This window comes from Helicoverpa zea, chromosome 30 (genome assembly GCF_022581195.2).
Source record: "Helicoverpa zea isolate HzStark_Cry1AcR chromosome 30, ilHelZeax1.1, whole genome shotgun sequence".
NCBI classification, from domain to species: Eukaryota; Metazoa; Arthropoda; class Insecta; order Lepidoptera; family Noctuidae; genus Helicoverpa; species Helicoverpa zea.
The window spans coordinates 3,970,994-3,989,814 of NC_061481.1; the positions used below are offsets into that span (position 1 = coordinate 3,970,994).

Genomic DNA, 18,821 nt, shown 5'->3' on the forward strand with positions numbered 1-18,821 from the left:
CGAAATGATTCAAGCGAACAAAATTTTAATTATTCAATATTTTTCTAGTAATATTGGTTTGAAGGTCTAGGAAGCGCCTAACATTAAAACCGCCATTTATATATTTTTTATATAATTTGCCCAGCACTATTTGTTTAAAGATGGCAGCCGTTTGTTTTGTTGTACGTTTTTCTTTTTGAAATTGAAGTGAGAATTATGATGTTCATGTTATTAAAATCTTAATAAGTATAAAATATTATGTAAGGTCAATCACAAACCTTTAATTCATTTAAACAAGAAACTTAAAATCATCAGTTTTCATTGATGAATGAATTTTTCGCGTGTTGTGAAAGTGTATGAAAGTTCTTGTAATTAAACATGAAAAATTGATGTTTTTGGACTAAAATGGAGATTAAAGACGAAGACGTACCTTTTAAATTGCTTTGCACTGCTTGTTTATGTGTTGGACGGAAGCTCCATACGTTAAGAGACGAAAAAACACAAAATTACTACCTAAGCGTTCTGGGCGAAATTCCTGTAAGTATCCTAATAGAATACCTATAATCTTTTATTTAGAAAATTATTGAGTTGAGACTCCATTTTTTTTACTTATTTCTGGAAAATGTAGGTAGATAGTTACGATAAAATCTAGAAGCCTAAAAATAACGTTTAAGGGAGGTAGTTTGCGCGATTTCATTATTAAGTATCGCTATAGTATGCTTCCACTTTTCGTTCACACACTAAGGTGCAAGCTAAAAAGGTTTTATTCAGTTTATTAGTAAATCCGCCCCTAAGACGACCCACTGACCAAATGGTTAAGTCCAGGGGCCCGATTCTCCTAATTTTATTTAAGCGACATACGATTCACGTTCGACTGTGATCCAATTACGACTCAATTACGATTGAAGGGTATGTGGCATTCCGCTGTCTTTTCTTTGAAATGAATGTTTTTATCCTTTTCTGTCATTTAATAATGAATCATTTTGTCTGCAAATGATTTGCGATTGCAATATGATTGTAGATCGATTCATTGTTTAGTATTACAACAAAGGTCGACATTGTAGAGTTTTAGAGATTGTAGAGTCCAAACATTGTTGAAAAGTTCTTCTAACCTGCAGACAGACTTGTGTTGCTGGGGAGTTTATTGCCACTTCTGCTGTTTCTTATACATTTGACCTTCAAAAAGTGCTGATTTTCAGCCTACTTTGAATAAATGACTTTTATCTTTACGTCGCTCATTAATTTCTCAGAATTTTATACAGCTTACATGAGCTATTTACTTACAAGAGTGAAGTCTGGGTTACTTTATGAACTGTTTCCTTTGGTAACTGTGAATATCTCTGTTCACAGCTGTTCCCAGTGTCGTCAGTCACGCCTCGCCCGCAGGTGTGCTGGGAATGCAAGGCCTTGCTGGAGAAGAGTGTCAACTTTAAGGAGCAAGTGCAGAACTCATATAGAATATTACAGACTTATACTAAAGAGGTCAGTATTATTAACATTAAGAAGTAGATGTGATCATATATCACCAGGGCCAAGACCTACCGGGGCTGCAGGATTGTTTGAAAGAGTTACCGCCGCCCTTGTACATAAGAGACTTAAGATGGTACATGATTAGTTTTAGTCAGTAACTATGTTGGGGTTGGCTTCCAGTCTAACTGCATGCAGCTAAGCACCAGTGTTTTATAAGGAGCAACTGCCTGCCTGATCTCCTCAACCCAGATACTCGGGCGAACCAAATGTTGGTAAGACTTACTGGCTTCTGACTACCTGTAACAACTGCCTTGATTGTTAAAGGGTGTTGTCTATCGGAGATTCCGAGGATGGCTACGCGACACCTCGCAGCGTAACACGACGCCGACATTTCGTGTGCATTAGTTTTAAGTAGTTTATACAAGCTGTTGATTTGCATCCGTGCCATATTCAAGGACGTAATTATGCTAATGATTCTCCACCCAAATCAACAAAAAAATAGGTACGTAATTTTTTTTTTAATTTTTTTTTCGGAATTCCGTCAATGTCATCTAGCCGTATTTAAACTTGGCGCGTGTGTTACTGGCCTTAAAATCGTGCTGCGCCCTCACACAAGCGCAAACACAAAGCATACGCAACGATTATTCATAAATTTCATTCATAAAATTGGATTACTTCTGAAATACTACGACATTACAATGACAAAAATAGCAGTGCATATTAGCTATTTCCCGTCTACTGTAATTCCAATCGATTATTTACGTATGTTATGTCCTCCTCCTGAAGTATGGCACAAACGCAAATCAACACCTTGTATAAAATATGTATTAGTATACGATTTTAATGGTATAATATTTATGTATATTGTTTTCTGTGGGCCTTGATGCCTGATTTAAATAAAAAAAAAGAAATGTCCGGGGCCTATACTTTAACTTGCCCTCCGAAACACAGTTATTGCTGTCCGAGATATACTTAGAAAGTACATACAAACATAGAAAAGTGGCATTGACACTTGCCTGACCTGGAATCGTGGTCATAACATATATATATTTTTTTTCAGAATCTCCACGAATGCCTTCTAACAGACGTTAGCCGCTCCCCTCGTCTGATCATCGGCCGCACTGAAGCAGTCAGCATATCACCAGATGATGATGATGATCACGTAGACAGCGTGCCCGAAGTACCCATCGTCTGCATCAAGAATGAGATGAAAGATGACTCTGATTTTGATAAAGGTATTAACTTTATTTTTAGTGATTGCTGATTGGCTGTGCTTTATTTATTTATTCATTAAAGTGCTCAGTAATACATAAAAAATCTATATTTCTATACTAATATTATAAAGAGGTAAACTTTGTTTGTTTGTAATGGATAAATTCTAAAACTATTGGATTAGAAAGCTACATTATCCTAAATTTTATCCCCGTATGGGCAGTAGTTCCCACGGGAATACGGTTAGTATACCAATAATTTATCCTAACTAATATTATAAATGTGATAGCAACTCTGTCTGTCTTTCTGTCTGTCTGTCTTTTCTTCACGGACTGAACCGATTTGTGTGAAATTTGGTACAGACATAGTTTGGAAGTTGAGAAAGGACATAGGATAGTTTTTATTACAAAAAAATATAAAAATAAAATTAAAATTTATTCCAGACATATAGCGCCATCTATTGGTCAAACCAAAAATCTGCCGGGAGTCACTATTCCACGCGAACGAAGTCGCGGGCAAAAGCTAGTGGTGTAAAATTACAACGAAAAGTGGCATTAATTTTTAAATAAAGATTTTGTTTTCAGATGACACAAACGTTTTGGAAGATACCAGCCCATTGTCAGACTGTTCAGAAAATACCAAGAACTTTGAGTCAGAACTTCAGAACATAATGTGCTCTATGAAGAGAGATGACAAGAGAAAGAGAGTTAGTAAAAAGGTTAAAAAAACTAAGAAACTTGTACTTTCCAATGTTAAATGTGAAAAGGTAAGAAAATATTATAATGTAGCTAGGCAGATTCAAAAATTCAAACAAAATCAAATTGTTTTTATTTCAAACTAGCTGACCCGGCGAACTTCGTACCGCCTTTTCCTTATTTGCTCACCGTTTAGACCTACCCTGGACTACGACAAACATTTTAAAACCAAAATCAGCTCAATCGGCCCAGCCGTTCTCGAGTTTTAATCAGACTAACGAACAACAATTCATTTTTATTTATATAGATAGATAGATAGGCCTATGCAGGCTTTTATAAAACGTCACATTAATTAATTGCACGGTCCCAAAAAGTTGGTCACATGGAGAAGAGCCGGTAAGAAGCTCCACAGACACTCTTTTAAAAAGTAATATTTTCACAAACATTCTATTACATAACAGTAATAAGCTGATAAAATTATACAATGCAACTGAAATATTAATTGTCGGCCTCGGCGGCTGTTCTCATATGTACGAGGGCTGCCTTTTAAGTTGTGTCGTTTGAAATAACTATAGATAATCCAGTAGGTTATTACGATTTATTGTTTTTTAAAGAATTTTCCGCAATATTTAATGCACTTTTGCATGCGTTGAAACTAGTTTTTTACACATTTATTCCACTCTGAAGTGGGGGTAGTCAAAACGGCTGATTTGTATGCGTCAACAGCTTCTTCAAGTGTGCTGAAAGGTTGAACTCGAAGACCTTGCTTAATTTTGGGAAATGTAAAAAAATCGTTATTGCTTAAGCTATCGCTGTAAGGCGGGTGATCTAATATTTCAACATTTTCGGAACTCAAAAACATCTTTGTCTGGTGGGCGGTGTGCGAACTTGCATTGTGATGGTGCAGTGTGACATGACGTCTTGAATATTTTTTTTTAATTTCGGTGATGACTTGTGGAAAACAAACACTGGTATACCAGTCAGCAGTAACCGTCTTGCGATCTTCAAGTACAACAGTGGCGACGTGCCCCCCCATTTCCACAAACGAGGCAAAAAGTTTTTTTAAGTGCTCCGTGCGCGTACGACTTTGGTCGGTTTCGGCTCATCTTGGAAGACTCAGACAGTGGACTGGTGCTTATAATCTGGATAGTAACCATATATCCAAGATTCGTCACCACTAACTATATCATAGACATGCTTTGACTCTTCTCGGTCGAATCGTTGCAGAGTTTTGTGACACCAACTTAATCGGGCTGATGTTTGGCCGTCGCTAAGTAAATGTAGTATCCCATGAGAGATCAACTTTTTTACTCCAAATTCTTCGTGCAGTATTTTTTGGATAGTGGTCCCTGAAATGTCCACGAATGCCTCTATTTCACGGTATGTTACATGTCGGTCTGCGAGAATTAGCTGCCGCACGGCGTCGATATTATCTTCCGTCATGGAGTTTTTGGACGACCTTCACGTGGCTTGTCACTAAGACTAGAGTGCCCAAGTTGAAATCCTAAATATTAGCGTTCTACGGTCCTAAGGCATGGTGCTAAATCATTAAATACAGAACTAATCTCTTCAAAGCACTGAAGTCGCGACAACCCCCTTTTGAAGTTCTAGAAAATTATCGCACGCAAATTTTCCTTAGACATTTCCATTTTTACAACCGACCTGTCACGTTTGAATGGACGATACAATAAAACTATTCGATCAATTTAAAAACATTCTTTTGTTTTTTAATTCTAAATTCAAGAAGATGAAAGTGGCATATATATATTTTTTTAATAATCGGGGGAAGTTAGCAAACGACAGAACTTAAAAGGCAGCCTTACGTATAAGGAGATCAGTCAGCTGCGCAGGACATATTATAGTGCACGAGCATTTGCGCAGACACAGGTGCACTCACTGTTCCTTCACTCTCATAGCGCGATGGATGCCCTTCGTGCGCGAATAAAACTTGCAATTGACCAATTTTTTACCGACTTAAAAAAAGGAGGTTTTTAAAGTGACCATAACTGATTTAGATACCCAATTAAATTCGCTTAAGTTTTCTATTTCGTGTCATCCTCCTACCCTTATCCAATAACTAGCTTCCGCCCGCGGCTTTGCCCGCGTATAGTTCGGTTATATCGCGTTTCCAAGAGAATTCTTCAAAAGTCCGGGATAAAAACTATCCTATGTTCTTTCTCAAGGTCAACTCCATCTCTGTACCAAATTTTACTAAAATCAGTTCAGTGGTTTAGACGTTAAAGCGTAACAGACAGAGTTATTTTCGCATGTATAGTATTAGTAGGGATGCAGATAAGTTCTCTTACTGATTCTGAACCACATTTTTTTGTGTGCACTGCTTAAAAAAATATCCTTAACGCACACCCTCAAACACCCTAATTAGAATATTATGTTATAATCATAATACATACACTGAATTTTTAATTTAACATGTATATGCATTATTATTTACTAAATTAGCTATACCAATTATTGGAGAACTTTTTGGTCATACTACTACGCACGCAAATATCGCGCCGCGCGCCGCTCGACTCGACACGACATAACGAAACTACGGAAAAAGCCGACGATACACGAAGTCTTATTACTTTGAGTTACGGTCTATTTGAATTTGTTTTGACTGTACAGGGTTAATGTGACAATAATTTCCGTAGTTTTAATTATTTTTGGGATAAAAAATTACCTATATTAAAAATGATATAAATCGATTCAGTAAACGATTCTGAACAAACTAATTTCAGGATGTGCGTTAATTAAGTTACATGTTGTATACTCATTCTCTATTCCAGTCGAAATCTGAACAAAATGACCAAAAGATCTTAACAATAGACATGAGTTATGAAGAGATGCTATCGGAGAGAGATAGAGAGGCGACCAGAGAGGCGTTTGTGAAGTCACATTATAAGTGTGAGAGCTGTCTCATAGGTTTTAACTATAAGAAGTCCTATTTAGCTCATGTGGCGAACAAACATTCACCGGTAAGTTCTTTGAAGTTCTATTTACTTGACTGCGAAAAAAGGTGTTTTTTAGGGTTCCGTACCCGAAGGGTAAAACGGGACCCTATTGTTTTCGCTCCTCTGTCCGTCCGCCCGTCTTCTTTTTCCGAGCTTTTTCCCGACTATGTTGGGGTCGGCTTCCAGTCTAACCGTATGTAGCTGAGTACCAGTGTTTTACAAGGAGCGACCATCTGACCCTGAGCCCTATCTGACCTCCTCAACCCAGTTACCCGGGCAAACCAGTACTTGGTAAGTAAGACTGGTTGTCAGACTTACTGGCTTCTGACTGCCCATAACGACTGCCGAACGCACGGAACTCTTTGTGTGCAAACCCGACTCACACTTGGCCATTTTTGAATTTACGTTTGTTTTTAATTTCAGGAGTTAGGAGAATACACGTGTCCTGTATGCAAAACCATTTTACCGTCCGTTGATTCATTCACGGCTCACTATAAGAGGCATTTAAGAAGGTAAACTATTATCATGCAAAGTAGTGCCATTCGTGGGGAACTATTCCCCGTACCTGGACAAATTATAGCCTACTAACCGTTCTCTCGCGGTTTCACCCGCGTCCCGTGGAAACTTATGCCCATACTGAGATAAAGTAAAGCCTATGTTACTCGCAGATAATTTAGCTTTCTAACGTAGATTTTTTTTTAAATCGGGCCAGTAGGTTTTTGAGTATATCCATTACAAACAAACAAGCAAAAACTAACATTTTACTCTTTATAATATTTTAATGTAGATGTTTAGTGTAGCTTCCCAACAGTGAAATATTTTTTTTAATCGATTTAATAGTTTTGGAACCTTTGAAGTACAAAGAAATATAAAAAATCCTCTCTTATTGCCTCCCTGGATAAATGGGCTATATAAAACTGAAATAATTTTTCCAATCGGACTAATAGTTCCTGACTGATTTATACAAGTTTTGACTTTAAAGGAGACTATGACCCTTGGTTTGTTTCGGCGTTTCTTCTCAGGGATCAGTCATTAGGAAATGCCGACCTCAGCGTTCTTAAAATGACGTGTAAAAGTGATGTAATGTCCAACTTGCAAAATAAACGATTTCATTTCAAGAGATTAGCGCGTTCAAACAAACTCTAATTTTATAATATTAGTATAGATATAGATTTAATTAATAGGGTTGTTTCCAATTTTCGAAAATCTATTTAAATAGCTTCCAAATAATTTAAAGATCACCCCTCCTATGATTTTGCGTCTTAAATCTCTTTACTTTTTATGTATTCGATTTTTTTATATTTTTCTTAAAACATTGCCCAGAAAACGCTCGATCACGTGACTGTGACGTCAGAGTATACTATGTGTTCCTTTACACTTTGCACATCTAAAGAGATGAAACTAATTAGAAAGAAGTCATTGATTTTTAAATTCTAATAATGCATTCTTATAATATAGATACAAAAACAAACATTTACATTATTTTTAAACATTGGGCACAAAAGAAAATACCTGTAATGTTTTGAGTTGTGTACGCGGTAAAATAAAACTGTGCAAAGGAACGTAAAGTTTGTGTTTGTTATTGAGGTTATATTTGTGTCATCTTGGTTATTAGCAAAGAATTGAACCACAAAAAAACTATCATCTTTCATAAATCCTTTCTCCATAATTCTTTTCTAACTTTCTTTCGCTCAAATACAAATAAAAACTAAAGAAAACATCACATCAATTCTCAGTTTATACCTGTCATAGACTGTCACTGTCAAATACTTGTCATTGTCAATGTAAAGTGACGACATCGGACTCGATTCGCCGTTTTCAAGGGCATGACGTAATAGACGATAAATTTAAATTTCATAAATGATTTAAAAATTATGTGGTCAGTTATTATTAATATAATATAGCTTATCGTGGTTCTAGTTTTGTAAACATTCGGTGCATATACAAATTTTTAATTGACTGAATACTAGGAAACAACCCTATTTCAGATACGAGTGCGGTATTTGTCACAAGCGAACGTTGGACATGAAGGTGATGCAACAACATTATTACTCAACGCACGAGATATCTCTCAAAGAGTATAAATGTAACCTCTGCGGAAAGATTTCCAAGTAAGTTTTTCAAAGTCAAAGTCAATGGTTTTTAGGGTTCCGTACCCAAAGGGAAAAACGGGACCCTATTAGAGTTTTCGCTCCTCTGTCCGTCCGTCCGTTCGTCTGTCACCAGGCTGTATCTCATGAACCGTAATAGTTAGAGAGTTGAAATTTTCACAGATGCTGTATTTCTGTTGCCACTGTAACAACAAATACTGAAAACTAGAATTAAATACATATTTTGGGGGGCTCCCTTACAACAAACGTGATTTTTTTTGTCCGTTTTATAAATAATGGCACGGAACCCTTCGTGCGCGAGTCCGACTCGCACTTGGCCGGTTTTTTGTGACAAAATGGTGGACTTTATATATACTTATCTACGTACACTATAATAGCGAAACACATACGGAACGCTAGTATAGTATAGATTAGGCCGTATTTTATTGATTTTCGATATTTTTGCCCACAGTTCCATAGACACGCATCGTTACCACAAAGACACTCACAAAGCGAGAATACAATGCACAGAGTGTGATAAAACCTTCAGGCATAGAGCAGGACTCATGAACCATAGACTGTGAGTAGTTTCTAACACGCTTTTATTAGGTCGACCTGTATGTAACTATGTAATGGAATCTAAAGGGGTCTACACACCAAAGCCGCTGATGCCGGCGGCACAGCCAGGCGGGCCAACCCGCCGGCCTTATTTTGTACAATCATGCCGCCGGCTTGCGCCCGCGCGGGCAAGCTGGCGGGGCAGCATGCCGATGCCGACGGCATCCCTCTCCACTCACTCAGTCAGTTGCCCGCCGGCTTTCATAGAGTATTTGACAATTATTAGAACACCACATGCCGCGGCTGTCGTGCCGCCGGCATTGCCGCCGGCAAATTCGTTCGGCTTGGACATTCTGAAGCCGCCGGGTTAAGCCGCCGGCACTAAGCCGCCGGGCTGTGCCGCCGGGTCAGCGGCTTTGGTGCGTAGACCCCTTAAGGTAACTAAAACCATCTTCCTAGGATCGTAGCGTCATGAAAATTGTCAGCTGTATGTAGTTCTGATGACAATACAATGATATGGTACTGTCGAACTGATCTGATGATGGAGCCGGGAGATATGAACTGGAACTTCATGATGGAACATCGTATCATTGCTGTGTTTGGACATTGACCATGATTAGGTTTCATGGTCTGATGATAAGTCGGTGTTTCGAGGTTTTGGTGTGTTTTATTTCGTCATAGAATTCAAACCAAGTGTCGTTTAGCAAATCACGAGACATCTGTAGGTTCAAACCACGGAAAACAACCGGAGAACTGACTTCCAAACACTAAAAAGCCAAAAAAGACTAAAATTACAGATTGGTTTTGATTTGACAAGGAACCCGAACGTCTCGTTGTTATCGTAACTGATCACGCCTATCGTACATTGCTTGACCTACAAGAAGGCGCCCGACCTACCTACCTTATAGCATCTCCGCTATCTTTCTCCGTGGTTCAAACGGAGAACCTCCATTTTTAGAAGTCGGTTAAAAATGTATTCTGTTTTCAGTGCAGTGCACGAGTACCACAATGCATTTCCTTGCACGATCTGTGATAAACAATTTCGGTGGAAAAACAGTCTTAAACGACATTTGGAGAAACACGAAGCTAAGGTAAGCTGAAATACATAAATATAAATAAATGTTTCGCCCGTGTCCCATTAAAACTACTGCCCGTACCTGGTCAAAATATAGCCTATGTTACCCGGGAATAGTGTAGCTTCTCAACTGTAAAACAATTTATCAATTCGGTGTCTTGCTTGTGGTGCTTGCTCTCTCCGGTGGTGTCGGATTGCCGTCCCATCGCGCTATGAGAGTGAAGGAATAGTGAGTGCACCGCAGTCCAAGCAAATGCTCGTGCACTATAATATGTCCTGCGCAGCTGGCTGATCTCCTTATATGAGAACAGCCGCCGTTTGGCTAGGAGGACATCATCATTCTCATATTATTAACACGCTTATACACGCTTCACTTGTAACTATGTACGTAAGAAAATCTTGGAATCTTAATTTGACCCACTTCCCGGTCTTCGATTAGGATAAAATTTTGCACACGCTCTGAGTTCTGATGACAATACATGACTAGATATTTAAACTAATACAGCCTTACTACAAAAAACTTAAACATCTGTTGAACACTTGCCTAAAAAAAGGGCAGCTTATGACGTTGAAACAAGGTCCATTTTGCAGCCACATTTTTTTAGACAAGTGTTTAACAGACGTTTAAGTTTTTGTAGTAAGGCCATTAATTTTTATTGCTTGCTTTCCATCATCAGGCTAAGACATCATCATCGTCAGCGTACTGCTCCGCGTGCAACGTGAGCTTCTCTTCCACGTGCTCGTACCAGCGCCACATGAGGAACAGCCTGAGACACGTGTCGCACGACCAGCTCAAGTAAGTTCATCATCATCATCACCATCATCAGCGTACTGCTCCGCGTGCAACGTGAGCTTCTCTTCCACGTGCTCGTACCAGCGCCACATGAGGAACAGCCTGAGGCACGTGTCGCACGACCAGCTCAAGTAAGTTCATCATCATCATCACCATCATCAGCGTACTGCTCCGCGTGCAACGTGAGCTTCTCTTCCACGTGCTCGTACCAGCGCCACATGAGGAACAGCCTGAGGCACGTATCGCACGGCCAGCTCAAGTAAGTTCATCATCATCATCATCAACACTATCATCATTATTATCAACACCATCGACACTATCATCATTATTATCACCATCATCATCATCACCATCATCATCATCATCGCCATCATAATCACCATCATCATCATCAGCGTACTGCTTGTCAACAAATCTCACTTTATACAAGGTGTTGATTTGCATTTGTGTCATAGTTCAGGAGGAGGACATAACATACGTAAATAATCGATTGGAATTACAGTAGACGGGAAATAGCTAATATGCACTGCTTTTTTTGTCATTGTAATGTCGTAGTATTTCAGAAGTAATCCAATTTTATGAATGTTTATGAATAATCGTTGCGTATGCTTTGTGTTTGCGTTTGTGTGAGGGCGCAGCACGGTTTTAAGGCCAGTAACACACGCGCCAAGTTTAAATACGGCTAAATGACATTGACGGAATTCCGAAAAAAAAAATTACGTACCAATGTTTTTGTTGATTTGGGTCGAGAATCATTAGCATAATTACGTCCTTGAATATGGCACGGATGCAAATCAACAGCTTGTATATAAAGCTAATGAATGATTGTATGTCTAGTCTATTCTTGTGATTTCATAATAGTGAATTGTAATGTATTAACTACTTTTTAGGGTTCCGTACCCAAAGGGTAAACGGGACCCTATTGTTTTCACTCCTCTGTGCGTCCGTTCGTCTGTCACCAGGCTGTATCTCACCGTAACCGTGATAGAGAGTTGAAATTTTCACAGATGATGTATTTCTGTTGCCGCTTTATCAACAAATTCTGAAAACTAGAATAAAAGTAAATATTTTGGGGGCCCCCATACAACAAACGTGATATTTTTGCTCATTTTCTAAATAATGGTACGGAACCCTTCTTGCGCGATTCCGACTCGCACTTGCCCGGTTTTTTCAAATGGGTTCAGTAGTTTTTAATCTTAACAAATAAACAAAAAAAACCGTTTATTATCTATACTAATATTATAAAGCTGAAGAGTTTGTTTGTTTGTTTGTTTGAACGCGCTAATCTCAGGAACTACTGGTCCGATTTGAAAATTTCTTTCAGTGTTAGATAGCCCATTTATCGAGGAAGGCTATAGGCTACTTTTTATCCCGGTACGGGAAGTAGTTCCCACGGGATGCGGGTGAAACCGCTGCCAGAAGCTAGTATTGGTATATGTATAGACTGTTTTCTTTCTTCCGCTAACTTCCCGCACCTGGATCAGCCAATATCCTTGTTTATTCAAAATTGATCTTTAATAATTCCAGGTTTATCTGTGATCACTGCAACAAACGTTTTGCCGACAAGACAAAGCTTCGAGATCATATTGAAGAGAAACATTTACATAGAACGTACCAGTGTCATATATGTATGAAGGTGAGAGAGTCATATGTTTTAATTTCAAACAAGTCAGCAGCCTCCTATGAAACGCCTCAGTAGTTGCACGGTTCAAATGTCATGTAATTTTGATATGTATCATCATTCTCCGAGCCTTTTCCCAACTATGTTGGGGTCGGCCTCCAGTTTAACCGGATTCAGCTGAGTACCAGTGCTTTACAAGGAGCGACTGCCTATCTGACCTCCTCAACCCAGTTACCCGGGCAACCCAATACCCCTTGGTTAGACTGGTGTCAGACTTATTGGCTTCTGACTACCCGTAACGACTGTCAAAGACGTTCAATGACAGCCGGGACCTACAGTTTAACGTGCCGTCCGAAACACAGTCATTGGTGTACAAGATATACTTAGAAAGTACATACAAACTTAGAAAAGTTACATTGGTACTTGCCTGACCTAGAATCTAACCCAGGCAATCGTACTTTAGTCGTTGGTTCTTTATCCACTAGGCCATCATGACGTTTTTGAACTATTCATTAATTAATTAAGCAACTTTCTCGTTGGTCTAGTTGTAGATAGCGCGACGGCTGTGTACGAGGTCTCGGGTTCGATTCCCGGAACGGGCCGAAATAGTTTTGTGGTTATTAGAAACTTTTACAAAGCAGCCCATAGTCTGTAAATTGGCGGTGTTACACCCTCGTGCCAGAATGCTACCCAGTAGCAATCGTTGTTACAATTCCACGTCAGAGGCCTTCACGCGGTTTTGAGAAAGCTCTGATACCAGAGGATTGCTAGGTGATTAAACCAGCAGCTCATTCGATAAGAATAAGAATAAATTAGATTATTTGTTGGTAAATTTATTGAATTTTTTAAAATTACACATATATGTCCTAATTTATGCTGTAATGTAGTATGTATCTAATACCGTGTCTCTGCAAATAAAGATTTTTATTCTTATATTGTTACAGCCATCTAAAAACCGCGTTGGCTTAGACCAACATATACGCAACGTGCACAAAGGCCGGCCCAACAACAAGATGTGCCATCATTGCGGTAAAGGATTCCCTGTAAGTACCTTCCACCCGCCGGGGCTGCGGGATTGTTCGCGCGGGCTACCGCGGCCCTGGTATACAACATGTAACGTAATTAACGCACACCCTCAAACACCCTAATTAGAATATTATGTTATAATCATAATACATATATGTATATTGTTATTTGCTAAATTAGTTATACCAATTCTTGGAGAACTTTTTGATGATGATGACTATAATTTCCGTAGTTTTAATTATTCATATAAATATTCGAGTCGACACCCTTGTTGTTTGCTGATGACTTGAAATTGGTCTACAAAGTGAAGCAGGGAACGGATCATGACACTTTGCAGCGGGACATAGATCGGGTAGTCGAATGGAGTGTTCAGAATAAATTATATTTTAACGTGAACAAATGTGTTGTGTGTACGTTCAGTCGTGCCCGCAGCCCCAGCCACCATCAGTACAACATGGGAGGTTCTCCGCTACAGCGAGTCTCTGAGGTGAGGGATTTAGGGGTGCGCTTCACTGCTGATGTACATTTTCGAAACCACGTGACTCAGGTTTGTAAAAAAGCTTACCGCAATTTAGGAATGCTGTTGAGGATAGCAAACACATTTACGAACTTTAGAGCACTCAAAGCATTATATGAAGCACTCGTAAAAAGTCACCTGGAGTGCAATGCGGTAGTTTGGGGACCTCATGAAACTAAATATCAATTAATGCTGGAAAGGATACAAAATAAATTTTTGAGGTTCATGTACTTAAAGCAATACGGTGTGTACCCAGGATATCCACTATTATATCCTACGCTGTTTATACTGGGTATGATAGGATATTACAGATTGGAAGTTAGAAGGGAGGTCGCTCTCGCTGTTTACCTATGGAAAGTTATGAGTGGCAAAATTCACAATCCTGGAGTTCTGAGCACGGTGTCGCTGTGTGTTCCGGACGGGTACGTGGGGCGCCGGCGCCGGCCGCCGCTGCTGAGCGTGCCACCCGCGCGCACTAACCTGCTGCAGCGAGCGCCTCTCACGCGGGCGCTGCGAGCGCTTAACGCTTTGTCACAACGGTTAGATCTGTTTCATTGCACTACGAATGAACTTACCAGAGCCGCATATGCTATGTTATCGATTGGATACAACTGAAATTTTATTTTATTTTTTGTATTAGTTTAGTTTTTTATGGTTAAGTATGTATGTATATGTATGTAGTTTTGTAAGTGTTAAATAAGTGTATGTAAAAATAACTACGCTATTGCATTGGGTGGCACCTGTAAAAATAGTGTATGTTTGGTGGAAATAAATAAATAAAATAAAATAAATTTTTGGGATAAAAAATTACCTATATTAAAAATGATATAAATCGATTCAGTAAACGATTCTGAACAAACTAATTTCAGGATGTGCGTTAATTAAGTTACATGTTGTATAAAAGGCCTACGACGGAACACGACGGTTTTTAGTCAGTAAGTACTGACATTCCCTCACCGCTGCTAACCCACAGCGGGAGGGGTCATTTGATGGTTTTTGACGTCGTTAAAAAAAAAAGGACCTTCTATCCTCATCTGCCTAGCCTTTCTCTTACTAATATTAGCCTTCGCCCGCGACTTTCAAATTTACGTTTGTACATAATATCTTAATTAGGTCTTACATGTATTTTAATTCATCTTGGTAAATAACATTTCGGTGTCTGCTCTTACCGATGGTAAGACTGGTTGTCAGACTTACCATTCAGAAGCCATTCTGACTACCACTGCCTGCTGGGTAACCGGGTTGACGGGGTCAGATAGACAGTTGCTCCTTGTAAAACGGTTCGTGCATCCGGTTAGACTGGAAGACCCCAATACAGGAATGAATTTTAAGCAGTGCACAAAAAAAAACTGGTGGTCCAGAATCATTAACAGAACATATCTGCATCAACAGTTTTTTTTTTTAATTTTTTGTCCGCCCTAAAATCAGCGAAATGTGGATACTATATAACTATCGATATAACTATCATTACGCACTTGGAGCAGCGCTGTCAGTAAACCGGTTTCGTTGCCGCCGTGCCTAATATGAAGACTGTGACCATACAATCGGTTACAAAATAAACATCTTTCACCATCAATAACTATATTTTTTTGTACTAAAACATAACAAAATAAAAATATACGCATCTATAAAACTTATTTAACTATAAGTTGACAAAGTTTGCGCGCTGGATAAAATTCACTCCTGTATGTATAGTTGGGAAAAGGCTCGGCTTTTAAGGCTTCTTTTCAACCGACTTTCCAAAATGAAGGAGTAATCCTGTTTTTTCTGTTTTCAGACGAAAGTGCAGTTGGAGTCGCATATTCGTACTCACACTGGCGAGAGGCCGTTTATTTGCGAATTCTGTCCTACCACGTTCTCTCAGCAGTCGAACTTGTACAAACATAATAGACAGGTAAAATATACTTATCTATACTAATATTATAAATGTGAAAGTTTGTCAGAATGAATAGGTAGGATGTATGTTTGTCATTCGTTCACGCTAAAACGGCTTTACCGATTTGGTTGAAATTTGGTATGTAGAGGTGAAACCCTGGATTAACACAGGCTAGTTTTTATCAACACACCACGCGGGTGAATCCGCGGGCAGGAGCTAGTATCTATATATAGCCTATTGCTTCCTCAATAAATGGGCTATCTAACACTGAAAGTTTTCAAATCGGACCAGTAGTTCCTGAGATTAGCGCGTTCAAACATACAAACAAACTCTTCAGCTTTATAATATAACTAGCTTTTGCCCGCAACTTCGTTCGCGTGGAATAGTGACTACCAGCAGATTTTTGATTTGACCAATAGATGGCGCTATATGTCCGGAATAATTTTATTTTTATTTTTTGTAATAAAAACTATCCTATGTCCTTTCTCAAGTTTCAAACTATGTCTGTACCAAATTCGACACAAATCGGTTCAGTAGTTTAGGCGTGAAGAAAAGACAGACAGACAGACAGAAAGACAGACAGACAGACAGACAGAGTTACTTTCGCATTTATAATATTAGTTTGGATAAGTTATAGATAATACCTATAATAAAGAGGAAACATTTGTTTGTACCCAAAGGCTCCGAAACTACTAGTACGGATTTGAAAAATTATTTCACCGTTGGAAAGGTACCTACTAACCCGAGACGCGGGTGAAACAGCAAGTATTATAAATGCAGGAGTCACTTCTGTCTGTTTGTCTGTCGCAATTTCATGCCAGAACTACTGAACCGATTAAAATGAAATTCGTACACAGCTAGTTTAGACCCTGAGAAAGGACACATTTTGTCTACATTTTGACCGCATGCTGGAAGTTGTGTACACAGGTACAGTTACAGAAGCCAGTAAGTCTGACACCAGTCTAACCAAGGGGTATCGGGTTGCCCGGGTAACTGGGTTGAGGAGGTCAGATAGGCAGTCGCTTCTTGTAAAGCACTGATACTCAGCTACATCCGGTTAGACTGGAAGGCGACCCCAACACAGTTGGGAAAAAGGCACGGAGGATGCTGGAAGTTGTGTACACAGGTCGCAGGTAACAGTTAGTAATTACCTATATAATTTCATTATTTCCAGGTACACCTGAACATTAAATCGAAACGTTACCCGATTTGCAAGAGGAAGGAAGACAAACCGTTGGATGTGCCCATACTGGACCATACGCAACCCATAGACCCATATAGGCCGGTAGCCATGTTGCATTATTCTGCCGAGAAAGGGTTTGTTATCTAATACATAGTATGAATAAAGTTCTTACGGCCATCCCAATATTCAGTCTGTCTGTGGTTTTGATAACTATATGTACTACGCGGCGAATGATGATCCCTTATGTCGTTTCAACTGACAGGGCCCCGATTCTCCTAATTTTACTTAAGCGTCATACGATTCACGTTCGACTCGATTCGACTGAGGTCCAATCCCGACTCGATTACGATTGAAGCGTATGTGGCATTCCGCTATTTTTTCTTTGAAATAAACATTTTTATCCTTTTCTGTCATTCAATAATGAATCATTTTGTCTGCAAATGATTTACGATTGCAAAATGATTGTACAGCAAACTACCGTATAGACCAAAATCACCAAAATAGCAGACCAATCGCACACCAATCAAATGTCAATCGAATACGATTGGTCTTTTATTAATAGCAGAATGCCCGATATGGTTAAAACTGCTATTGCGATCATATTCGATTCGATTTCTATTCGATTTTGACAATATTAACTTAGGAGAATCGGGCCCCAGTTGTAATAGTGTTGCGAAACTGCGATAAAATACTGTTAGGCAAAGATCATGTCAGTCAGCCAGGTCATTCAACGGCCTTATTATATTTTATTTTACTATACATTAATTTTTATTAAAATTGCATAATTTAAAGAGTTTGTTTGAGTTGAGTTTGAGTTTAAGTTTTTTTGAATTTAATTTTAAAGAATTCATAATTTCCAGCTTCAAGGAAAAATATTTAAAAGTAGGCCACAGACCTACCGTATTTTTTAAATTCAGTCATGTCAGATTCAGATCGATTAAATAAAATACAAATATACTGTATTTTTTTACTCAAAGCATTTGTAATTTTTTCCTACAAATTATCGATATTTTGTGTATCGATGTGTCCCTTTTTTCGATAACAGCTTGGCGTCGTAACTTTTGCAGCTCGTACCATGTACATTTACATTGAGTTTTTTCCATTATTTCCGAACATTACGTAATCATTTCTTAATATTCATTTTTATAATTTAAAAATGTACACAATTATGATTTTTTCGACTTTTTAACGGGCCTGTAAAGGATTTGTTGTGACAGGAGATCACTACAATGTTCAGCGCTAACTAACTGTCATAGGGATCATCATTCGCCGCGCGTAGTATAGAGATTGGAATTTGAATTACTTGTATGGGACTATGAGACGTGGCGGCGTCGCCGGCTACGTATCCAAGCAGTTAATATTGTAATGTATCATACCTTACTCATTTGGCGACGGTTTTGGCTACGTCGCCAAATTGGAAGCGTGGCCACGAGCTACAGTTCTCTACGTGGCTTCTGGATACTCTGGCAGCTTGGCGACGTTGCCACTAATGCCACTATAATGTACACGTACACGGTAAAGTGCACCTCACTCACTCAGTCGCCAGTCAGCGTGCGATTTCTTCTACATCCATTCCTGACGATGTAAATGAACTGACTGTCGAGACGCCATGGCCCCTCGATTTTGATGCCAGAAGTAGCCAGGCTTGCGCCACTGGCGACGTCGCCATGGCGACTCAATGAGGCAGAGCTCTTAGTCTCAATTCAAACTCAGTGAGCAAAGCATAGATAGATTGAATATTGGGAACGGTCGATAATCTATCCATATGGACT

The 18,821-nt window shown here is 39.0% G+C and overlaps 1 protein-coding gene across 1 annotated transcript; it reads left to right on the plus strand.

Moving 5' to 3' along the window:
- Window positions 1-158: 158 nt before the first annotated feature.
- LOC124644700 (zinc finger protein 483-like) lies at window positions 159-17,433 on the plus strand. The gene is made up of 14 exons (XM_047184210.1): window positions 159-516; window positions 1,330-1,461; window positions 2,510-2,684; window positions 3,246-3,427; window positions 6,146-6,334; window positions 6,734-6,822; window positions 8,299-8,421; window positions 8,873-8,980; window positions 9,947-10,049; window positions 10,711-10,829; window positions 12,354-12,462; window positions 13,392-13,490; window positions 15,768-15,884; window positions 17,041-17,433. Exons 1-14 carry the CDS (start codon window positions 385-387, stop codon window positions 17,194-17,196), a joined length of 1,833 nt encoding a protein of 610 aa, XP_047040166.1. The 5' UTR covers window positions 159-384; the 3' UTR covers window positions 17,197-17,433.
- The last annotated feature ends 1,388 nt before the right edge of the window (window positions 17,434-18,821 follow it).

What these genes read in the sequence shown, in the direction of transcription:
- LOC124644700 (XM_047184210.1), top strand. Translation starts at nt 385, where the DNA reads ATGGAGATTAAAGACGAAGACGTACCTTTTAAATTGCTTTGCACTGCT. An exon ending in CCAATGTTAAATGTGAAAAG is followed by an intron (nt 3,428 to 6,145) that starts GTAAGAAAATAT and finishes TCTCTATTCCAG; the next exon opens with TCGAAATCTGAACAAAATGA. An exon ending in TGGCGAACAAACATTCACCG is followed by an intron (nt 6,335 to 6,733) that starts GTAAGTTCTTTG and finishes TTTTAATTTCAG; the next exon opens with GAGTTAGGAGAATACACGTG.